Source organism: Oreochromis aureus, linkage group 15 (genome assembly GCF_013358895.1).
Source record: "Oreochromis aureus strain Israel breed Guangdong linkage group 15, ZZ_aureus, whole genome shotgun sequence".
NCBI classification, from domain to species: Eukaryota; Metazoa; Chordata; class Actinopteri; order Cichliformes; family Cichlidae; genus Oreochromis; species Oreochromis aureus.
Genome location: NC_052956.1, coordinates 28,565,805 through 28,589,834, shown reverse-complemented (window position 1 = coordinate 28,589,834; position 24,030 = coordinate 28,565,805). Strand labels below are relative to the sequence as shown.

The following is a 24,030-nucleotide window of genomic DNA, read 5'->3' as shown; positions in this document are numbered from 1 at the left end:
CGTCCCATACACACCCATTATAAACTCTGAAACGGGTGAAAAATCATCATGAAACTTAAACTGGAACTGAAGAAAAAGTATAATAGATATTGAAAAGATAAATACAAGTTGAATAGTTGAATGTCTTGTCTTCGTTTTAAAGTTTGAATGGTGGCTCTATGTCAATGTATGTGGAAGTAGATACAGTTTAAAGAGGAGTAAGTTGAATGAGGATTTGAAGGGTCTCCCCATTGAAATACATGGGAAATTTTTGTTGAAAAAAGTTGAATAATTTTAAAAATATAAATGTTATAAATGAGAAAAGTAGAAGCAGTCATGTCCAAAAGAAGAGGAATCTAACGGTGTTTGAATGGTTTTTCTAAGTTGAACGGTTTTGAAGGAGATACAGTACAAAAAACGTCTTTGAATATATAATAAAAAATAGATAATAAAATAGAACTAGAAAGTGCATTTTCTGAAGAAACTGCAGTGTGAATGCTTGAATCTGAATGTATGCACTGAAATGAATTAATTGCTGAATTTTAAGTTAAAAATAAAAATGTTGAATGAGCCTGAAAATACAGAGTTTTTAACCTGAAAACAAAAGTGCAGAACTTTTGAAAGCTGATGTTCACACAGAAGAAGTTGGAAAATAGCTGAAAAGTTTTTAAATTAAAATTTGGAAAACCTAAGAAATGAGAACAGAAAATTTAGAGTCAGAAAACATCTGAATGAATATTAAAAGTTCATATTCTTTGAATCACTGAATGACTAAAGTGTGATCCCTCCACTTGGATCCACACACTTTTAAAGGTTTACATCTCTGAGCTTTCAAAGACACGGTGTTGGAAAGAGAACAACGATGGCGACATTTTGAGGGTAAAATGATGGCTGTAGAGCAAACACTGTGGACACAGCAGCAGTTGAAAGAGAAGTGTTTAAGATGAATCTTGGCAGAGTGAGAGACAGAGCTCGTTAGGCAGGCAGGTGTGAGCCTGGTTGCTATAGTGACTGCACCCAATGGCTCCATACACACGCACACAGACATGCACCTCACTTTTGCTGCTTAAAATGAACAGAAAACTCAGCTCAAAACAAATCGTTCCCAAAAGAAAACGACAACTTGTATTGACAAAATTCTTTCACTGTGAGCGACAGCACTGTCCAGTCTACCAAATTCTCAGTTTTCATGCCTGTGGAGTTTATTATACGGACGTGGTGACAGTGGAAAGACAGCCTGCTCTTCTGATTTTCAAACAAACTTTCTGAGCCATTTTAACATTGGAGTCTATGGAGGAGTTGGAGGGAGGAGGCTCTGCATTGGTGACATTTATGAAAGAACCATAACACCTAGTACAATAGTAAACACATTGGATGAAGGAGGACAGCGATGGCTACGTTTTGAGGTTAAAATCATACCTGTAGAGCAAACGCTGCGGACACAGCAGCAGTTTTAAAAAAAGATTTTAAGATTAATTTTTTTGCTCCTCTCACTCTAGCAGTTGAGCTGTCTCACTCTAGCCCCAACATTCCGTCCCATACACACCCATTATAAACTCTGAAACGGGTGAAAAAACATCATGAAACTTAAACTGGAACTGAAGAAAAAGTATAATAGATATTGAAAAGATAAATACAAGTTGAATAGTTAAATGTCTTGTCTTCGTTTTAAAGTTTGAATGGTGGCTCTATGTCAATGTATGTGGAAGTAGATACAGTTTAAAGAGGAGTAAGTTGAAGGAGAATTTGAAGGGTCTCCCCATTGAAATACATGGGAAATTTTTGTTGGAAAAAGTTGAATAATTTTAAAAATATAAATGTTATAAATGAGAAAAATAGAAGCAGTCATGTCCAAAAGAAGAGGAATCTAACGGTGTTTGAATGGTTTTTCTAAGTTGAACGGTTTTGAAGGAGATAGAGTACAAAAAACGTACGGAATATATAAAAATAATAATAAAATAGAAGAATAAAGATTAGAAGAACAATACTGTGAATGCTTTTAAAGGAGATAGAGTACAAAAAACGTACGGAATATATAAAAATAATAATAAAATAGAAGAATAAAGATTAGAAGAACAATACTGTGAATGCTTTTACAAGCATTCACACTAATAATGATTACAACAACAATACTGTGAATGCTTTTACAAGCATTCACACTAACTAGAAAGTGCATTTTCTGAAGAAACTGCAGTGTGAATGCTTGAATCTGAATATATGCACTGAAAAGAATTCATTGCTGAATTTTAAGTTAAAAATGTTGAATGAGATGAAAAATACAGAAATTTTCACATGAAAACAAAAGTGCTGAACTGCTAAAAGCTGACAAGCACAGAGAAGAAGTTGGAAAATAGCTGAAAATGTTTTAAATGTAAATTAGAAAAACCTAAGTAATGAGAAAAGAAAATTTAGAGTCAGAAAACACCTGAATGAATATTAAAAGTTCATATTCTTTGAATCACTGAATGACTAAAATGTGATCACTCCACTTGGAACCACACAGTTTAAAAACTTTACATCTCTGAGCTTTGAAAGACACAGTGTTGGAAAGAGAAGAACGATGGCTACGTTTTGAGGGTAAAATGATGGCTGTAGAGCAAACACTGTGGACACAGCAGCAGTTGAAAGAGAAGTGTTTAAGATGAATCTTGGCAGAGTGAGAGACAGAGCTCGTTAGGCAGGCAGGTGTGAGCCTGGTTGCTATAGTGACTGCACCCAATGGCTCCATACACACGCACACAGACATGCACCTCACTTTTGCTGCTTAAAATGAACAGAAAAGTCAGGCCCAAACAAATCGTTCCCAAATGAAAAGTACAAGTCATATTGACAAAATTCTTTCACCATGAGCGACAGCAATGTCCAGTCTACCTAATTCTCAGTTTTCATGCCTGTGGAGTTTATTATATGGACGTGGTGACAGTGGAAAGACACCATGCTCTTCTGATTTTCAAACGAACCTTCTGAGCCCTTTTAACATTGGAGTCTATGGAGGAGTTGGAGGGAGTAGGCTGTGCTTTGGTGACATTTATGAAAGAACCATAACACCTAGTACAATAGTAAACACATTGGATGAAAGAGGACAGCGATGGCTACGTTTTGAGGGTAAAATTATACCTACACAGCAGCAGTTTTAAAAAAGATTTTAAGATTAATTTTTTCGCTCCTCTCACTCTAGCAGTTCAGCTGTCTCACTCTAGCCCCAACATTCCGTCCCATACACACCCATTATAAACTCTGAAACGGCTGAAAAGACATCATGAAACTTAAACTGGAACTGAAGAAAAAGTATAATAGATATTGAAAAGATGAATACAAGTTGAATAGTTGAATGTCTTGTCTTCATTTTAAAGTTTGAATGGTGGCTCTATGTGAATGTATATGGAAGTAGTAAGAGTTTAAAAATGAGTAAGTTGAAGGAGAATTTGAAGGGTCTCCCCATTGAAATACATGGGAAATTTTTGTTGAAAAAAGTTGAATAAAATTAAAAATATAAATGTTAAAAATGAGAAAAATACAAGCAGTCATGTCCAAAAGAAGAGGAATCTAATGGTGTTTGAATGGTTTTTCTAAGTTGAACGGTTTTGAAGGAGATAGATGCACAAAAACGTACGGAATATGATATAATAATAATAATAATAATAATAATAAAGATTACAACAACAATACTGTGAATGCTTTTACAAGCATTCACACTAATAAAGAAACAGAAGAACAATACTGTGAATGCTTTTACAAGCATTCACACTAATAAAGATTTGAAGAACAATACTGTGAATGCTTTTACAAGCATTCACACTAATAACTGTGCGAATGATGCTGCAGGGATGAAATCTTCAAAACTAATAAATGCAGCCAGTTTTTTTTTAACGTCTTTCATTAACGTGTGAGTGTTAGCCAGGAAGGAAGGGGAAATAATCTGCTGCTGGTAATACACCAAGGACACTTGAAACACATGCCAACGCATAGGCTGCGAAATGAAACACTGCCTCAGGGCTGAATGTGCAAAAAGAGCATTATGTGCTTTGAGCAAAAATATTCAATTGGTACTGATGTTTAATGAAGACGGCACAGACTGGAGTGCTTTGGTGTTTTACCATCAGCAGGACTTGACATTAATAAACAACTAGAAAAATTTGCATTTCCTGCAAAAATGCTGTGTGGATGCTGTGACGCTGAAGCTGTCTGCTGAAAATAGCTAAATAAGCTGAGAAGTTGTAAAAATTGTAATAACTTTGCAGAAGCATAAGAACTTAGCAAAAATGTAATTACTTAGCAGAACTGCAATAACTTAGAGGAAACATAATACTTGGCAGAAATACAATAACATAGCTGAGCTTAGCAGAAATATTGTAACTTAGCAGAAACATGATAACTTCTCAGAAATGCAAGAATTAAGGAGAAATACTATAAGATAACTGAAATACTATATTTAGCAAAAAACACTTAAACATTACAGAAATACTATGATTTAGAAAAAATACTACAATATACCAGAAATACTCTGATTGAGCAGAAATACTATAATTTGGCACAAAAACTATGATTGAGCAGAAATACTATGATTTACCACAAATACTATGATTTGCACAAATAATATGACTTAGCAGAAATACTGATTTAGCAGAAATACTGATTTAGCACAAATACTATGTTTTAGCAGAAATACTATAATTTGGTTAAAATATTTTCATTTTGCAGAAATACTATGATTTATCAGTAATACTATAAAATAGTAGAAATAGTATGATTTAGCAGAAATACTGTATTGAACACAAATACTGAAAAGTAGCAGAAATATTATGATTTAGCAGAATAGTAATAGCTTAAGTAGAAATATTGGAAAAGCAAAATGGACAGCTGAAAAAATGCTGAACATGGTTAAGTTCCTCAAATGTACTTGTTCAATTGTGAAAAATTGGCTGAAATTTTAAAAAGAGAAATAACAGGCAGCAGATACACACAATTACAAATATGGACACATATGGAAACACAAATGCACAGAGGGACACACACACACACACACACACGACCTATTCCAGTCAACCAGTCTGAATATATTTAATTTAAATCCTACAATGACATGCTCCCAAAAAAGGGTCTCTTTCTCTTTCTCTCTCTCTCTCACACACACACACACACACACACACACACACACACACACACACACACACACACACACACACACACACACAGCAGCAGCAGCAGCAGCACATGAACAAACAGGGGCTGTACATACAGTGTTTCCTGTATGTTTCTAGGTCAGTCAAACAGCCTGGAGCTGCTCAATTTGAATCCACCAATCAGAGAGTCTGTGTACTTTTTCCTGCCAAAACAGGTGCAGGCTTTTACACACACAGCACACACAGAGAGAGACCGGCTTTTTGCAGTCTATTTCTCATATTGAGGATTCCCCTCAAACAAATGACCATAATTTCCTAACCGTAGGGGTTAGGAAAGAACTGTCATTCTTAGACCGTTTTGTTCAGAAGAGATGGGGGAATCGTCAAGTGTTGTCCATTTAAAATAAAAATATGACTTATTAGAGATATATGACTTAGCTGATTGGTTGGCTTCGAAGCCATGAAGGCCCCAATATGCAAATTTATATGTACCAGCTCTCACAGATGATTGGCTGGTTGGGAAGCCGTGAAGGCCCCGATATGCAAATTTGAATGTCCCAGCCCTCAGATATAATTGGCTGGCTGGGAAGCCATGAAGGCCCAGATATATGTTACAGTCCTCACAGAGGATTGGCTGCCTGGGGAGCTGGCAGAAATATATAGAAATACTATGATTAAGCAAAAATACTTTATTTAGTAGAAATACTATGTTTTAGCAGAAATACTATAATTAAGCAGAAATACTATATTTAGCACAAATCCTATAAAATAGCAGAAATGGCATGATTTAGCAAAAAAACTGTATTTATCACAAATACTGAAAAGTAGCAGAAATACTATGATTTAGCAGAACAGTAATAACTTAAGTAGAAATATTGGAAAAGCAAAATGGACAGCTGAAAAAATGCTGAACATTGCTAAATTCCCCCAAATGTACTTGCTCAATTGTGAAAGATTAGCCAAAAAAACATAATAATAACAACAACAGCCAGGAGATACACACAATTAAAAATATGGACACATATGGAAACAAATGCACAGAGACATACACACAGGATCTAATCCAGTCAACCAGTCTAACTATATTCAATTTAAATCCTACAACGAGATGCTGCCAAAAAAGGGTCTCTCTCTCCCTCTCTCTCTCTCTCTCTCTCACACACACACACACACACACACACACACACACACACACACACACACAGAAAGAGCAGGAAGTGAACAGGGGCCCTTAATCCGGTTGTTCAGTCTGACGTCACTGGCCGTGTCTGGGCCTAAACTCCGCTGCAGGTCCATATATCAAACGATCACAGTGGCATTACTGAGAGTTGAAAAACTGTCTAAAGTCTTTCATCTTTAATAAAATGATCAGTGTTCTGCTCTACCAGGTGTAACAATTGAGTTTAACATCCAGGCATCCATGAAAATGGAATTTATGACATTTAACGGTGTTAGAAGTTAGCAGGAAGTTAGCTCGCTAGCTTCTATCTAAATACAATATAGCATGTCCTGACTGCGGGTTTTGGAAAAAATTCAAACGTGCAGCTCTGCTATAACTTCCAACATAAATGAAGACAGAAAACTAAACAGCAGTGACGTTTGTAGGGTTACTGAAGTTTGGCTAGCTGGTATATAATGATGTGCTATGTGACCGCTAGCGACACAGCTATGTTAGCATAACATAAACAAGCTAACTTTTTTTCCACTCGATAAAAGTTAACATGAGTGTTCTCGGTGGTCAGGAACAAATGTAATCGCATGGCAGGATGCTGTAAAAGGACTAAACTTCAGCCAGGAGAACAAGTGAGATAATCCATCCACAATACGAGGTTAGTCATTCATATACTGCTGCATGGGCTGTGCTGTAGTTACATTGTAAGGTTTTAAAAACTGAGCTTAAATAAATGATTAGCAGTAATAAAAGCCGAGGGAGGTCAACAGTGATCACTGACTGTTTTAGGAGCTTTTTGAGATTAAATAGAAGAAAATACAAAACATTAAACATGTTAACAACACAAAAGCCATATTAAACGCAGACTACTTTAGGCCCGGAAGTAGGATTCGTCACGTCATCCCGGATAGTGTTGCCTGCATGTTTCTAGGTCAAACAGCCTGGAGCTGCTCCATTTGAATCCACCAATCAGAGAGGCTGTGTACTTTTTCCCGCCAAAACAGGTGCACCTGTTTTTACACACACGCAGCACAGAGAGAGACAGGATTTTTGCAGTCTATTTTTCATAATGAGGATTCCCCTCAAACAAATTGCCATAATTTCTTAACCGTAGGGGCTAGAACTGTTATTCTTAGACCGTTTTGTTCAGAAGACATGGGGGAATCTTCAAATGTTGACCATTTATAATTAAAATATGAATTATTAAAGATATATGACTTGTAATGTACTGTAACTGGGTAGAGGAGAAGCGAAAACTGCCTTGACTTGCCCTCAAACAAAGCTTTCTAGCTCTAAATCTATATGGAGCATCAATATCATTGTTTCACCGTAAGATACAGCAGGCTTTGGTGGACAATCATGGAAGTTTTCAGGTCTCTGTGGAAATCCATCAAAAAGATATGACGAAAGAAAAAGTTGCTTCATTTTTAGAGTTTGAAATCTTAAGAAATCTGAGCGAGGGACGAATTTCCTACACTCAAACAAACGTAATTCATGGCCAAATGGTAATAGGTGAGAAAACAATTCTTGAATTGTGAGCGTCAGCAGTGTCTGAAGATATATTGGCATATGCCTCATGTCTCAACTTCTCTTCGTTAAGGAGATATGGCGATTCGAAAAAGCGCCTCATTAGAGAAATCCAGCGGTGATTTTGAACAAAGTCCCCATTGACTTTCTATGGAGAGTTTTCAGACTTTGTGTTGCTCTGAGGAGATTTGCCAAAATTCTGTAACTCCCACAACAATGATAGTAACTAGGGCTGCACAATTAATCATTAGAAAATCGCGATCTCAATTCATACTTATGTGCGATCTCATTTCCAAATGACAACAATTTTAAAAAAAGAAAAGAAAAAAAAGCGCTCACTCTTCCTGCGCAACAAATGACAAGGGCGGAGCCTTATACCACGTGATACAGAAGCCGGCTGGTTGCTAAAATTGGCAGGGATAAAACAACGAGGGGGACGTGAGAGATGACGAAGCTGTAAAGGCCAAGAAAGTGACAGGAGAAAATCCGTCCCGGTCAACCACCCAAACATCAATAATGGGAACCTTATACAGCGCTTCCCCATACCCGTCGAACTCCCGCAAGCACAAAAAAATTACAGAGGCTATCACTTATCACCTGGCTAAAGATATGGCTCCCATCAACACTGTGAAACGAGGGATTTAGGAAAATGATCAACACCCTAGACAAACGCTACACAGTGCCATCCCGCAACTATTTTTCAAATGTTGCACTACCTGCTCTATACACGCAGTGTCGAGCAACGGTGGAGACGGAATTACAAGCAGTACAACGTTTTGCGGCAACGACAAAATGTGAGACATGTATTGTTTTTATGTTCATTTATTGTTTTTATATTCAGTCTCAACTGTTACGAAGTTGATGTGCAGTTAATAAGTGCAATAAATATTTATATTGGAAAAGAAAATCGTGAGAGAATTGTGATCTCAATTCTAAGCAAAAAAATCGTGATTCTCATTTTATGCAAAATCGTGCAGCCCTAATAGTGACATTTTCTGAAAGCCAGCAAAAATACCTACGTTTTGATGTATAATTTGTGGAGATTGAGTGGAAATTGAGCGTGTAGCAAGAAGTTGTTCGGACATGAAGAGAAGATTGCGAAAGGACGAAGAAGATATGAAAAAGCTGAATCATACATGAATAGCCCAATAAGTTGAGAACGTTTTAAAGTTTGAATGGAGTTTCTACGTGAAAGTATGAGGAAGTTGTGAGGTTTCAAAAACAAGCAAGTTTTAGCAGAATTGTGGAAGTTTCCCATTCATTTCAACGGGACAAATTAAAGGAAAAAAAGCTTAATATTTTAATAAGTATAATAGTAATAAACACCAAAAGATATAGCCGGCATTAGCAGAAAGAGCAGAACAGTTTAGAATTTGAACTGAGAAAATCGGCTGAAAACTGAGGGAGTAGTTCCACGGCGAAAAACGTACGGAAGCAACTAGAATAATAAAGAACTAGAAAAATTTGCATTTCCTGCGAAAATGCTGTGTGGATGCCTTAACGCTGAAGCTGTCTGCTGAAAAGCTGAAAAAGATGAAAAGTTGCAAAAAGTTGTATAGTGGTGAAGAAACTGAAAATTCTGCTGAAAACAGGTGAAGAAGCACGAATTTGTGCTGAAAAGTGGTGAAAAGCAAAGAATTCTACTGAAAAGGGGTAAAGACGGAGAAATTTTTGCTGAAAAGTGGTGAAACCTGGCCCTCCTGGTCTCAAGGCGGCTACTCATCTCACTGAGCCAAACACCTCACAAAAAAAGTTCTGCAGAAAAGAGAGAAAGAAGCAGAACGTTGCGCTGAAAAGCGGTGAATGAGCAGAATTTCTGCTGAAAAGTTTCTTTCTGAAAACAGCAGAAAAAACTGAAAATTTTGCTGAAAGGGGGTGAAGATGCTTAAATTTGTGTTTAAAAGAGTTAAAAAAAGTTTAACTATGAACTGAAAAAACTGTTGTCCTAAGCGGGATTTGAACCCGGGCCTTCCAGTCTGAGAACGGCTGCTCATCTCACTGAGCTAAAACACAGGTCAGCCCGGCGAGCAGAAATAAGTGACCACATTGATAATGTGTTCCATTTATTTCAATGGGCAAAAATATTGCAAAAAAAATTCAATATCTTAAAAAGTATAGAAGTTATGAGCACCAAAAGTCATAGCCGGCATTAGCAGAAATAGCAGAATTTTTTAAGATTTGAACGGCGAAAACTGTGGGACTTTCAGCATCCACACAATAAAGAGAAACAGGAACTCAATAGTGTGAATGCCCTTCGAGGCATTCACACAATAAAGAATAAAGAGAAACAGGAACTCAATAGTGTGGATGCCTTAAAGCATCCACACAATGACTAATTACTGCATGCATTCATGTGTTCACTCATTATTTAGTGGATCTAATCAGTTACATTTAGACGGTCCCAGCTGTGATCACATAGAACTTCTATTTCTGAGTCAGTAGAAAGTCACTAGTGTACAAAGATGGATGCTGTTCATATGTGCACAAAAAGCATCAATATTTGTCTAAACTAATGGGTCTAATGAATGTGGACAGCTCAGCGTGCGTTTCAGTTGCGAGCCATACTACCTGCAGGGACACACGCTTTTGCCTTTCTTCATCCAGCTCTCCTCGAAGCTCAGCGATCTCCTTCCTGGAAATAAACGAGCAGAGATGTGCAACCTTAGCATGTGGCTACCTTTGCAGCAAAAATCATAAATATCTAAACACTTTCTTCCTTTAAACACACCTCATAACCATTTTCAGTGCCTTAAGTGAACTTGGAGTTAATGTGGTCCGAATCCAAAAGACGCATATTATAATACTTATTATAACAAGCCAGGATGGTTTTAAAGGGAATGATGGTTGGAAAATGCTTGAGGCGATAAATCGACTCAACAGAAACGGTAGCTATTGCTAATTCAGAGAGACAGGAGTACGCATTACCATTTCAGTGGTATATTGGGTTTGGCAGTGCTGTAATAAATTGATGTAAATCATACATTTATGTGTGTTTTATTTATAATAACAATGTTTTATTATTTTATAAGGTCAGAACCTTGAAGAACAATTTTAGCTTTCCATTCCTGTCCTGCCCTCAAACCTTATCAGGGTCATGTGTCCTTACATTTGCTGGGACTTGAGCAGCTCCACCGTGAGCTGCAGCTCCTTCATCTGGCTCCTCAGCTCCTCCAGCTGGGAGCTCGACTCCTCATGCTCCACCTTCGCCTTGCTGCCCAGAGAGGCTCCGAAGTCTGAGCTCGGTGTCGCCGTGTGGCTTGGCTTGGCTTCGGCAGGCTTGTGGAACGACGGTGACTGGGATAAGGTGTTTGTGGAAGGCTATTAAGACATAAGAGGAGAAAAATGTAAGACGAGAATTTTCTGCAATAATTCTTTTTTTGTGTCTGTTTTGACCTCCAATCTAAAACTAAATTTAACTGGATGTTTTTATCTTGTCATTATAATACCTGCACCCTTAGAGAAAAGTATCTGTGATGCAAGTTTAATGGTGAGGCTCCAATTAAATCCACTGTGACAGCAGAGCAGATGAGGAATTTAAATCCAATGCTACAGTGTAGGAAGAAAAACACTGGGCTGATTTACACAATGTGATTATGAGCCCGTTTTCCAGTGAAAGGGCATATTCAGTCTTTATCAGCCCATCGCACAACCGTGTCTTCATGTAGGTAAACAACACTGAATTAAAGGTTCAAGGTTCTTTAATCGTCACATGCATAGTTATACAAGTATAACACACAGTGAAATATAACCTGACACGCTCCTCGACTTGTGCAAGGAGGGGTGGGGTGGGGGGGCATTATATATAATATACACAGGGTGGGCCATTTATATGGATACACCATAATAAAATGGGAATGGTTGGTGATATTAAAGTCCTGTTTGTGGCACATTAGTATATGTGAGGGGGCAAACTCCTCAAGATGGGTGGTGACCATGGTGGCCATTTAGAAGTCGGCCATCTTGGACACAACTTTTGTTTTTTCAATAGGAAGAGGGCCATGCGACACATCAAACTTATTGGTAATGTCACAAGAAAAACAATGGTGTGCTTGGTTTCAACATAACTTTATTCTTTCATGAGTTATTTACAAGTTTCTGACCACTTATAAAATGTGTTCAATGTGCTGCCCATTGTGTTGGATTGTCAATGCAACCCTCTTCTCCCACTCTTCACACACTGATAGCAACACATGGAGAAATGCCAGCACAGGCATCCAGTATCCGTAGTTTCAGGTGCTGCACATCTCATATCTTTACACCATAGACAATTGCCTTCAGATGACCCCAAAGATAAAAGTCCAAGGGGGTCAGATCGGGAGACCTTGGGGGCCATTCAACTGGCCCACAACGACCAATCCACTTTCCAGGAAACTGTTCATCTAGGAATGCTCGGACCTGGCACCCATAATGTGGTGGTGCACCATCTTGCTGGAAAAACTCAGGGAACGTGCCAGCTTCAGTGCATAAAGAGGGAAACACATCATCATGTAGCAATTTCAAATATCCAGTGGCCTTGAGGTTTCCATTGATGAAGAATGGACCCATTATCGTTGTACCCCATATACCACACCAAACCATCACTTTTGTTATTCCAACAGTCTTGGAGGGATCCATCCAATGTGGGTTAGTGTCAGACCAATAGCGGTGGTTTTGTTTGTTAACTTCACCATTCACATAAAAGTTTGCAAGATGGCTTGGGGGTAGAAGCTCCTCTTGAGTCTCTCTGTCCTTGCCAGGATGATGCGGAACGTTCTACCGGATTGCAGAAGTTGGAACAGTTTGTTGCCGGGATGGGTCCTTCAGTATCTGCGCTGCTCAAGTCCAGCATCTCCTGGTGTAGGTGTCCTGAAGCGGGGGGAGAGCAATCCTGCAGCAGCGTTCTGCTGTACGGATCACTCTCTGAAGAGCTTTTTGGTCTTTAACACAGCTGTTCCCAAACCAGGATGTGATGTTCTGTGTGAGGATGCTCTCCACAGGGCCTGTATAGAAAATCCTGAGGATCTCTGGAGAGACCCTGAACTTCCTCAGTTGTTGTAGGTGGTACAGGCGCTGCCTAGCCTTTTTGGTCTGGACCTGAATGTGGGCAGACCATGTCAGGTCTGAGGAGATGTGGACACCGAGATACTTGAAGGACTGCACCCTCTCCACTAGAGCTCCATTGATGATAATGGGCTTGTAGTCTCTGTGCTGACTCCTTCTGAAGTCCACCACTAGCTCCTTGGTCTTGCCAACGCTGAAGTGTAATCAACAAACAGCATTCTCACAGTTACCCTGTTTCTTGTCCACGTGGCTGAGGGTGGTGTGCAGGACGTGGGCGATGGCATCCTCTGTGGATCTGTTGGGTCACTAGGTGAACTGGAGCGGATCTCTGGTGTCTGGGATGGAGGAGGAGATGATGTTCTTCAGCAGCCTCTCGCACACCTTCATTACTACCGAGGTCAGTGCAACTGGCCGGTAATCGTCAGGGATGAGGGTTTGCTGTTCTTGGGCACAGGGATGACGGTGGATCTTTTGAAGCATGTGGGGACCACAGACCTCGCCAGGGACTTGTTGAAAATGGAAGTGAACACACCTGCTAGCTGGTCAGCACAGCAGCGCAGCAGACAGCCGGTGATGCCGTCTGGCCCCGCCGCTTTCCTTGTGTTCACTCTCCTCAATGCTGCTCGGACGTTGTGCTCCGCGATGCTGAATTAAAGCAAAATAACCTAAAGTGCTGCTTTTGTAGCTCCTTGTATTCAGTGAGCGTTTGGCATCATTTCCACAGAAAGTTGAGTGTTTTCAGAAAAAGTGATGTAATGCTAACAGGACTGTGTGACATGCCAAACTTTCCCTAAAAAGCCAACTTGAGGATAACTTTAGCTTTTAATTAGACAAATCTGAAAGCACAGGACTTGAAAGGAACCAATCAGATGGAAGCCTCGAGATGAACAAATAGACTGTAGGAATAGACTCAGGAAATAATCGGAGTACGTGAACTGTAAATGTGTGATTGTGAGAAATAGGAGTAGCAGGGGCTGCGCGACAGCTTGTTTGACACGGGTGTCACAACTTCCACTCTGGTGGTTTATTCTGACCATACAATCAAGACATTGTTTTCACTGTTACACTTAAAAGAATCTGTATGTAGCTGTGTACTCCAGATGTGCTGATGTGAGGCTTGCATTGGGTATTGGTCAGATACTGAGCCACAAAAGCTGGACTGGGTATTGGTGGTGACGAGCCAATCCACGTTCCAATCACAAACAGCTTCTACTCGTTTTTTGTTGTTTTTTTTTTCCCAAAGGTTTTTTATCTAACTGCAAACTGTGGTCAAAGTGAGCCAACATGACTGAAAAGGGAAGACAACAATGATGTTCCTCTTTCTTTCGATTGTGCACTCGATTGCTTTCACTCTCATTGTGCTCGGTCAGAGACTTTATCTGAGAAGCTAAAAGCAGTAATAACACATAGTAATACACTGTGACTGAATATCATACACTTCAGCTCTTTACTGCCAGCTGCCCATCTGTGTGCGAGCAGGAAAAATGAAAAACATTAATTTATTTTACTGTATTTATTCTGGGCCTGTTTTCATTTATCACTTCACTAACAAAGCACACAAAGCTGTGAGGATTCCTGACACATTCAATTCTCTTACTCACAGTGAGAGGTGCAGATTATTAATTCAACACTGGCATCAGTAATGGAGCAAGACCAGAGTGGAGTTCCAAGTTATCACCTAACGTTTGCAACCTTGACTGTGAAGCAGTATCTATGAACCAAGGAACCAAATACCACAAACATGACTGAGAAGTCCAGTTGGTATGAAGGTTTATAGGATGCATCGAAAAACACCTTTTTGTACCAGGCTGAAAGAGCCGTGTTATGGTTTTGCAGACATGTCAGCTTTAACCATGTGATGTTGGCTTATCTGCTAGTTTGGATGTGTGACATTCATGGTGACAACATAGTGAATAAAAGGCTAGTCACCAAAGCCTACAGAGTGGTCACCACCAGTTCCTAGGAAAAAATATATAGAAAGCTCCTTATGATTGCTTTGGACCCTAGAATCTTGTTGCAGCTGTGGTTTGATTAGAAGTCTTTGATTTGTGCACAAACATTATCCACCTGCTCTCTGAGCTGTAGGGAAACTGAAAAGTGTGACACAAACCAAGAATGGAGACAGTCTGCCTTAAAAAATGAAATGGCTAAAGAAAGAAAAAGACAAGCCCTTTTCATTTCATTTTTGGTGCAGCATCTTCTCTGCAACTGATTTACTCAGCAACCTCAAACTACTGCCAATGAGATGGCGACGACATGCTTCCCTAACAACCAGCAGTTGCATCACATCCAATATGGCGGACAACTTTTGACCAATGTCCACAATGTCACATTAGAAGCCTCAATGTGGACTGGAGTACCATGCTGACTTAATTTTAACATAAGCAGGCAGTGTGCTATAATGTTTAGTTCCTACCAGATTCACACAACACAAACCATCACTGCTGTGCTACCATCAGCAACCCGCGGGCAACAGCTGCCATCACTTTCACACGCTTATACCCACAGATCTGCTAAGACCATTCAATCTTTGCTTGATTTCATGAGGCAGTTATGTCACTAGCGGGCACCCGTTATTAAACTAAAGGTTTCCTCTAAACAGACATGAAATTAAATTACCTTTCTGGTTTCCGTTAGCTTTGGTTTGGCATCTTCTTCATCAATCTTAAAGGTTTTCTCCACACTCACTTCCTTGTTGGGCTGCAATGGAAAAGATTAATGATGATTAAATTCTGACTGACTGTCTTGACTGTGAAACTAAACTAAACTAAACTAAAAAAACTTGACAAGACTCTGAAGGACGCGCTCATTATCAATGGTTGAGCAAGTTGATCTTTTAAAATTACATCAACATGAGTAGCTGACTGACGTTTTGACACAAGCGTCTGATCTGAAAGATGACTGGAGGAAACGTTAGCCGGAGCTGAGACGTCTGTGTGGAGGTCTAATGGGGTCAAGACACAGTTACCAAAGTGCAAACAGTGGATTCATGTTGGGATAAAATGTACTGCTCGTGACAGGGAAAACAGGAAAAGCTGCAGAGTCCTGAAACGACTGCATCCGTCAATGACAGTTAACAGCTACACTATTAGCTCTAGCATCATGGTAGAATTTGTATAAAGAAGGTAAGGTAAGGTATAAAGAAGTTACATTTAAAACATACAAAAACAAGGACTGCTGTTCTAAAGCCATTTGTCTTTGTTTTCATGAAATCTCTTTAACTATCAGGTGAAGGCTTGTATACTAAAACGTGGCGAGAGTTGTCAGGGAAAAGATGTTTTATACACCGCGTGGAGCAACTCTCACTAGTGAAAACACGACAGACTTTTAACTTTGCATTTAAGTCAACTGGATCTTGTAGCTTAACAAAAAACAGCAGAACAATATATCAGAGAGATTTCTTCTGTCACATAAATAATAACTAGGAACAAATATAGAGACCAACTTGCAGAAAGTATATTACCAGAGGTCAGCCAAACTTTTAACATGAGATGGTAAGAATGATGAGAGTAAGAGAGATGGCTTTTCATAATAACCATCAAAAGAAAAAAGGGCAGTGTCAGCTTAAAGGGAGTGGGGGATTGTTAGCGCTTGAGTACACTCTCACCGATTGTCCTCCGCCAAACTGCGTGGGCAGCCTCCTGCCAGTCATCTTTGGTCGGTTGGTTGTTAGGTGAGAGAGCTTCTCCGAGGTAGACGACAAATCATCAAAACTCATCAGATCTGTTGAGGCCAGATGAGAGAGAAAGAGGCAGGGGAAGGGAAATAATAAAATTATTTTTCAGCACAACATTTCAGCTATGACTAAACCCAACATCCACAAGCGAACTGACACTTTCAGTAATTTCCTTTGATTCACTTTGAATGAACTGTAAACAAACAGTTTGGCTTCTGGTTTATTTTCTGCCTCATTAACAACTTTAATACACACACAGAAGCAGGAAATCAGCCAAACACAGGCACAAGGCTAAACAAACACCTAAAATATAAAAAGAATATATAAAAACTAGTGCTGTCAATAGATTTTAAAAAATTTACAAATTAATCTCACAATTTTCTGTAAGTAATCACGATTAATCGCAATTACTTGATCAATAGCCTGGATGCAATTACATTTTTTAAACTTTATATTTAAGCTTGTAACTGACATTCATGCAATATAATGAAGTAAATGCAGAATAAACACAAAGAATGTATGCTTAAATTCAAAGAGAATTGGAATAGTTTTCTTCAATCTTTTAACACAGGTTTACTGATGTGAAATACAACTTTTTTTTAAAACCTATATACTAATAGGTAAGTATACACTATTATATAAGTGCTGTCAAACATTTAAAATGTTTAATCAGATTCATCACAGGGTTATTGTGGATTAATTTTGATTAATCACAATTAAACATAATTTATTTTTATTCTGTATTAACCACAATTCATTTTGCATGAGCAAACAGACTCGAGAAAAAAGGGAAAATATATGCACTTAACATGTTTATTGAACATCATGAACATTCATGTTAACAAAAAACTCTGTAAACGTTTATCCACTCTCTCTCTGTTACTCTTGGGGAGGCACTTCAAGTAACTGAAATGAGGAACCAAAGCTATGTAAAGCGCGTTCTCAACTATATTAATAGGTCTTCAGTTTGTTGCAGTCCACTTGGCAGTTGTGTCAGTCAATATTTCCGAGGTAGACTCACTGAGTCCCTGCTCCGTGAGTGGTTTGTCGCAAGCTGGGTGACGCGTTAGCCAAAGTCCTAGCAGCATCCCCGACTAACGCATGCTTCGTGTCAATGTGATATTTTAAGCTGGAAGTGCTTCGATGAAAGGAAAATTCCTTCTTGCACCATGTGCATAATACTTTATGTCGGTCAACTGTTCCGTCTTGCTATTTTTTTATTACTCAAATTTCCCATCAGAAGGTCAATGTGCGTTTATCATCTTCCAAACTGAGTTCATTGGTTCAGCTGCCCATCACAACCAGATCAACTGCCCATTTGCGCATGTGACAAGGTAACTTTACTTGGACAAACTGCCCGAAATGTGCTGACAGAAGCATATCAGGGATTTTGAGTCATTCTACACTCTGTTGTAGAATGAGTCGCGTTGACCGTGATGGCGGATTAATTTGCGTTAATGCACTAATTTTGACAGCACTAATAAAAACAGTAAAAAATGTCTTCTTTAAACACTTAAATCTGCTAACACAAGGGGCAGTTTTCATATTTTTGGTTGATGAAGTAACTCCTGTTTGATCCTCCTGTCTGACCCCTGGAGAAACACGTGGAGTGCTTGAGTCAACACTGACCCTAAAATTACAGCTCAGTGCAAGAGAGGGAAACAAAAACTGTGAGGAGCAGATATAACTGAAAGGACTCATAGTTTGATTGCTCATGTCTTGAAAGAGCAGAAGAGACCAGTGTAGTCACTTACAGAGGCACAGAGGAACCGCGAGGGAGGCTGAAAGGTCTCAGAGAAAGGACTCCTGAAATAGATTTAATAGAGCAGACCTGAATGGCTTTCACTCAGGGGTACTGTTTGCTACAGCTGAGGTGCTAAAAGTCGACAAGTCTCCAGAAGCCAGTCTGTCACGCACAGCCATGAAACATGAAATTTCAATCTCAGCTGCAATTCAGGCCAGCAGTTTACCGCTGAGTAGGTGTAAAGTGCTGTTACACAGTACACACTGTTTTTCACCGTTTACTTTAAATGCAGCAATAACTCCATTCTTCCTGGGCTGTAGTTCATTGTGTTGTATGTAAACAACCTCATGTCACGTTAACATACACGTGCAGTTAAATGGATATCAGGCTTTTACTGATAAAACTTTTTGTAAGATCATTTAGTAAAACCTTTTTAACTCCCTGTTTGTGTTGTATTCCTTTTTTTTTTTCCCAGATCTGCTTAGCTGCAGTCACTACACAACCTGAAGGATTGTTTTTAGATTTAAAGCCTCTGATTACATCAAAGCTACTTTCAGCTGCTCCCTTGCTACAAGGGGGTCACCACAGCGGGTAGCTGTGCATGTTTGATCTAGCAGTTTTACACCGGATGTCCTTTCTGCAACAACCCCACAGAACGTTTGTGTCTCTGGCTGAAAGTGAATCAGCAACCTTTTCCTTGCCAAGTGAATGTCTAACCCATGTGACAGATGAAATATACAGATATTCATGAGTTCTTACTAAAACATTAGGACACCTCAGTTTAAAAATAAGCTTATTTTGTTCTCACAGCAAGTCGTGGATTACTTGTTTAAGCTCTCCCCAACTTTGCTAAGATCAGCTGATTGTTGCAAGGCGGCCTCTGGCGGATTCACTATGGAATATCAACACAGAAAATGTGACTGAAGGGTGTTTCTTCAATCTCATCTTTTTAGAAAAAAAATTTTTTATGTGTTGGCCCAAATATTGGCAAATAGCTCATAAAGGTAATATATCGCCTGGAAAAAGCAAGCAAAACAGAAAACGTTTACGACTGGCCTCCTAGCATTCAAGTCTTATACAGACTAACAAGCTTAAGCTGATTAGGTACACATGCCATACATGAGAAAATTATTATCTATAGTTACAATTTTGCACTATACTAACAAATCAGAAATGAACTGAAATTAAATTATTATTTTCCTTTGGTTTAATAAATGGTGTTGGTATTTTGGTGGCACTTTTTTGGTGCCCTTCACGAATTAGTCGTGATTTTCTGACCAAAAATAAAAAATCTGTGTTCAGAAATGTTATTTACTACAGTTACAAAAAAAGACTTACTGTCAAAGCAAAAATCTTCTGGTGAAGTCATTAATTGACCTCTTATAAGCAAACGACAATAATTAAAGTAGGAAACAAAACTATAGATATACTTTAAGGTTTTTTTTGTTTTTTTTTAATGTGGCTACAGTTGAAATAATTTGATACTAGGGGGTTATGACTGTAGCAATCGGACATGCATGTAGTAGTATGGACATACCTGTATCTGACTTCTCCACAGAGTCTGCAGACACCGGTTTGGTGAGAGGTAATGGCTCGGAGTCAGACTTTGGTCGTGTGGATGGCACCTCTCCATTGTGCCTGTGGTTAAAAGAGAAAAACTTCACTTTAGCAATACCAGCTACAATTTAGCTGATATTGTACATTTTATTTTAAACGAATAACAAAATTAATTGTTCTCATCATCCCATATGATTTCTAAAAGTTATTAAAGTCTGTGCTGAAGAACATCACAGTGTGTGTTCTGGGGACCACTTGGTGAGAAGCACTCACTGTGAGGCTGGCCTGTGGAGCTAAACACCTTCCAGCGCATTCACAAATACTCATGGGTAATGTAACAGCTGCCTCTGTGGTTGGCTGGTAATGTCACCTCTTATTGTGTGCAATTAATTTTCTTGTAATTCTGTTCCAGCCTCTTTTTTTTCTCTCTACAAGTAAAAAGCTGAGGGGATACGTGCTCAATACTCAAATCTCATTTCTCTAATTATCTGTTCCATTTTTTAAGGCTAACATTAGGAGCTGTTCGCCCTGCATAGCTTTAGTTTTACCAACTCACATTTTATAAATTTTGTTTTTAAGCATTGGCTTTTTCTGGATGTGCAAGCGTTTGACCAATCACAGTACACCTAGATTTCCCAAAGTCTCTCACTTCCTGAGGAAAAAAAAAAAAAGTACTACAGACGTGTGTGTTTAAGATCCCTCAAATAACAACACAACTTGGAAAAGAAAAAAAAAAACAAAACAAGCATTGGACTCGACTAGATACAATTACATCCTTGTAAATTACATTTGGTGTAAATATGCTACTCAGTATCGACATAAAGCACTGTAAATTAAACTGAATTGTCTTTTTCTTTTTCTTTTTTAACCCAAAGCTGCAATGGAGTTTATCAGTGGTGTTCAAATGATGAACAGATACTTACTTGAAGCTGGGTGAGGAAGCAAGAGGCTTCTCAGGCCTCTTTGGTGGGATCATTCCTGGTCGGCCTTTCCCTGGAGGAGGGACCGGCTTCTTGGGCGGGACTAAGGGCGCAGCTGGTTTAGGTTTAAGATCTGGTATGGGTTTGTCAACTGGAGAGAAAGAAGGGGTCAGGTAGATGTTAGAAAAAAGAAATATGAACCAAAAAGAGGAGAAAAGATGGGCAGAGAAAAGAACAAGAGGGGAAAAAAAACATTTACTGGCTGAATGAACTATTTTACCATCATGTTATGCTGCCTATTCTAGAATTACACACTATAACTTAGAGTAATTGATGGAAATTCAAGCCTCGTTCTTCTGGGGAGCTTAAAGAAGCAGGACAAAATACACAGCTCATCAGCTGATTCTGTTTGCCCTCAGCTGAACTTTAACATGCTGATGACAGAAACGTTAAACTGCCCAACACCCTCACATGGGAAGCATAAGATAGACAAGACTAGATTACATACACAGATAGAAAGATGGGCAAATAATGTGATACACATAGCACGACATGTGTCCTATCTGTTGCTATCGCTTTCCACAAATCTGTTGTCATACTGATTAGAAAACAGTGATGTGCTTGTGTGTCATGTTACCTACCTATTAACCAGGAAAAGCATTTATTGCGTGAGCAATCATCTGTGACAGTGCAACATAATTGAAAGTATCAGCTGTAATGTCAAGCGGCAATGTTTTGTGGAAGACCAATTAGCTTTACTTCCACAACAGCTACTGTGATTAATTCTTTTCCTGTTTGTCTGCTGGTTCCTTCACTATGAACATAAATAACCCTGTGTGATTCTTAGATTTTTCCTTCACCTCCCATGAAGAACCTCTTAGGACACAAGTGGAGAGAAGAAAACAAAAAGAAACAAATACGAAGAAGCACTAGGATGAAAGACAATGTTGAGGGAAAAAGAGATTAGTGTTACAACTTGGGGGGGTCTGACACATAGAAAGTAACCCAGAGTGAGCACACACATACTTTGTGAAGTGAAGACTTGAGGAAGAAATTTAAATATGCAGAAGTTGGGAAAAAAAAATGACAGCAGGAGGTATTGCTGATCCTGCTGACCACCTGCTGTTATTCAGTCACACACTGTTAAAACCCGTATAAATATTTCTAGCACACATGAAGCTGAAACTTCAGTCGACATCATTTTACTGCTTGCACTGCAGATAAAGCCCTTCAAGTCTATATAAACAGAGTTGCATAACAATTCTTTTAATTAATAACTTTTGGTATCACTTGTCCTTGACGTCTACCTCCTGAGAGGCATGCTACAAAGCCAAAGAAGCCTTACTATGTTGAACTGATGATGTAGTATGGACCTTAAAGGCTGTTTTTCACTTTATCATGGAAAGGATCCAGTGATCATCTACCACTACTGTCCTCTACTCTTCCACTCTTTATTTACAGAATGTACTAATATGCCTGAGGCCAAATGAGCTAATATGTGTATCCAGACATTTCCAGATCCAACTGTTTTTGCTCAACTCATTGTCATGAATGAAAACTTTTAAAGTGTTGTTAAACTTTTGTCATTAATTCAATGACAAAGGGTTTTTATTACAGATTTTGGAATCTCTACACAATCACAATGAAGATTATATTCTATCTATAAAGCTTTAATCCTGAACACCTGATTAATTACATCTAAAATGCTTCTAGCAGGGACGCACACACGCGTTCATTTCCTGCATTCAGCTCAGCAAGAGAAACTGCACTGACAGCACTAGAGCTTGCTTCAACATGTACTGTGATTATACCATAAAAATAAACTGACCTCAGGTGTACAGGTGTACAGCAGCCACCACACAAGTAAACTCATTAAATGCATCCACCTCCCCCACAAGTTGTGAAGCTGGCTAATTTTTTACTATAAACATATTTAACTTTAAAAACCATATAAACCTTACCTGAATATTATTTAAAAGAGAGACATTAAACTGAGAAAGTGTTGTTTTGTTGTTGTTTTTTTTTAGCCCATGGGACAGTTTTCCACCTACATACAGTGAGGTCAATAAGTATTTGATCACCCTGTGATTTTGCAAGTTCTCTTACTTAGAAATCATGGAGGGGTCTACAATTTTCAGCATAGGTGCATTTCCACTGTGAGAGACAGAATCTAAAAAGAAAAATCCAGAAATCACATTTTATGATTTTTGAACAATTTATTTGTGAATTACTGTGTCAAATAAGTATTTGATCACTTGCTTATCAGCCAGATTTCTGACCCTCAAAGACCTGTTATTTTGCTTTCAAATAGTCCAGCTACACTCTGCTCATGATTCTAAATTAGCAGCACCTGTTTGAGGTCGTTAGCTGTCATAAAGACACCTGTGCACCCCACAATCAGCCAAAGTCTAAGTAGCAACATGGGCAAAACCAAAGAGCTGTCAAAAGACACAAGAGACAAAATTGTAGACCTTCACAAAGCTGGAAAGGGCTACGGGGCAATTGCCAAGCAGCTTGGTGAAAAAAGAACAACTGTTGGAGCAATTTTCAGGAAATGGAAGAGGCTAATGATGACTGTCAATGTCCCTCGGACTGGGGCCCCACGGAAGATCTCTCCTCGTGGGGTTTCAATGATGCTAAGAATGGTGAAGAATCAGCCCAGAACTACACGGGAGGAGCTGGTCAACACCGTGAAGAGAGCCAGGACCATTGTTTCCAAGGCTACTATCAGTAACACACTAAGACGTCATGGTTTAAAATCTTAAGTCAGCCCATGTCCAGGCCCGTCTGAAGTTCATCTGGATGATCCAGAGGAGTCATGGGAGAAAGTCCTGTGGTCAGATGAGACCAAAGTAGAACTTCTTAGTCTTAACTCCATTCGCCGTGTTTGGAGGAAGAAGAATGATGAGAATCATCCCAATAATACCATACCTACAGTGAAGCATGGGGCTGGAAGCATCGTGCTCTGGGGGCGTTTTTCTGCACAGGGGACCGGACGACTGCAGAGAGGATGAACGGGGCCATGTATTGTGACATTGGGCAAAAACCTCCTTCCCTCAGTCAGAGCATTAAAGATGGGTTGTGGCTGGGTCTTCCAACATGACAATGACCCAAAGCACAGAGCCAGAAAAACCAAGGAGTGGCTCCGTAAGAAGCATATTAAGGTTCTGGAGTGGCCTAGCCAGTCTCCAGACCTAAATCCAATAGAAAATCTTTGGAGGGAGCTGAAACTCCATGTTGCTCAGCGACAGCCCCAAAACCTGACAGATCTAGAGAAGATCTGTATGGAGGAG

The 24,030-nt window shown here is 39.1% G+C and overlaps 1 protein-coding gene across 4 annotated transcripts in view; it reads right to left on the bottom strand.

Moving 5' to 3' along the window:
* The window catches only part of LOC116314635 (CD2-associated protein), an 89,762-nt gene that overhangs the window by 9,559 nt on the left and 56,173 nt on the right, over window positions 1–24,030 (bottom strand). For all 4 annotated transcript variants that reach the window (XM_039598891.1, XM_039598892.1, XM_039598889.1 and 1 more), the window contains 6 exons: window positions 20,741–20,888; window positions 19,798–19,898; window positions 16,448–16,563; window positions 15,460–15,540; window positions 10,907–11,118; window positions 10,369–10,432 (listed from right to left, as the gene is read on the bottom strand). In XM_039598891.1, the coding sequence (XP_039454825.1) occupies window positions 10,369–10,432; window positions 10,907–11,118; window positions 15,460–15,540; window positions 16,448–16,563; window positions 19,798–19,898; window positions 20,741–20,888 (722 nt within the window). The remainder of the gene's footprint in view (window positions 1–10,368; window positions 10,433–10,906; window positions 11,119–15,459; window positions 15,541–16,447; window positions 16,564–19,797; window positions 19,899–20,740; window positions 20,889–24,030) is intronic.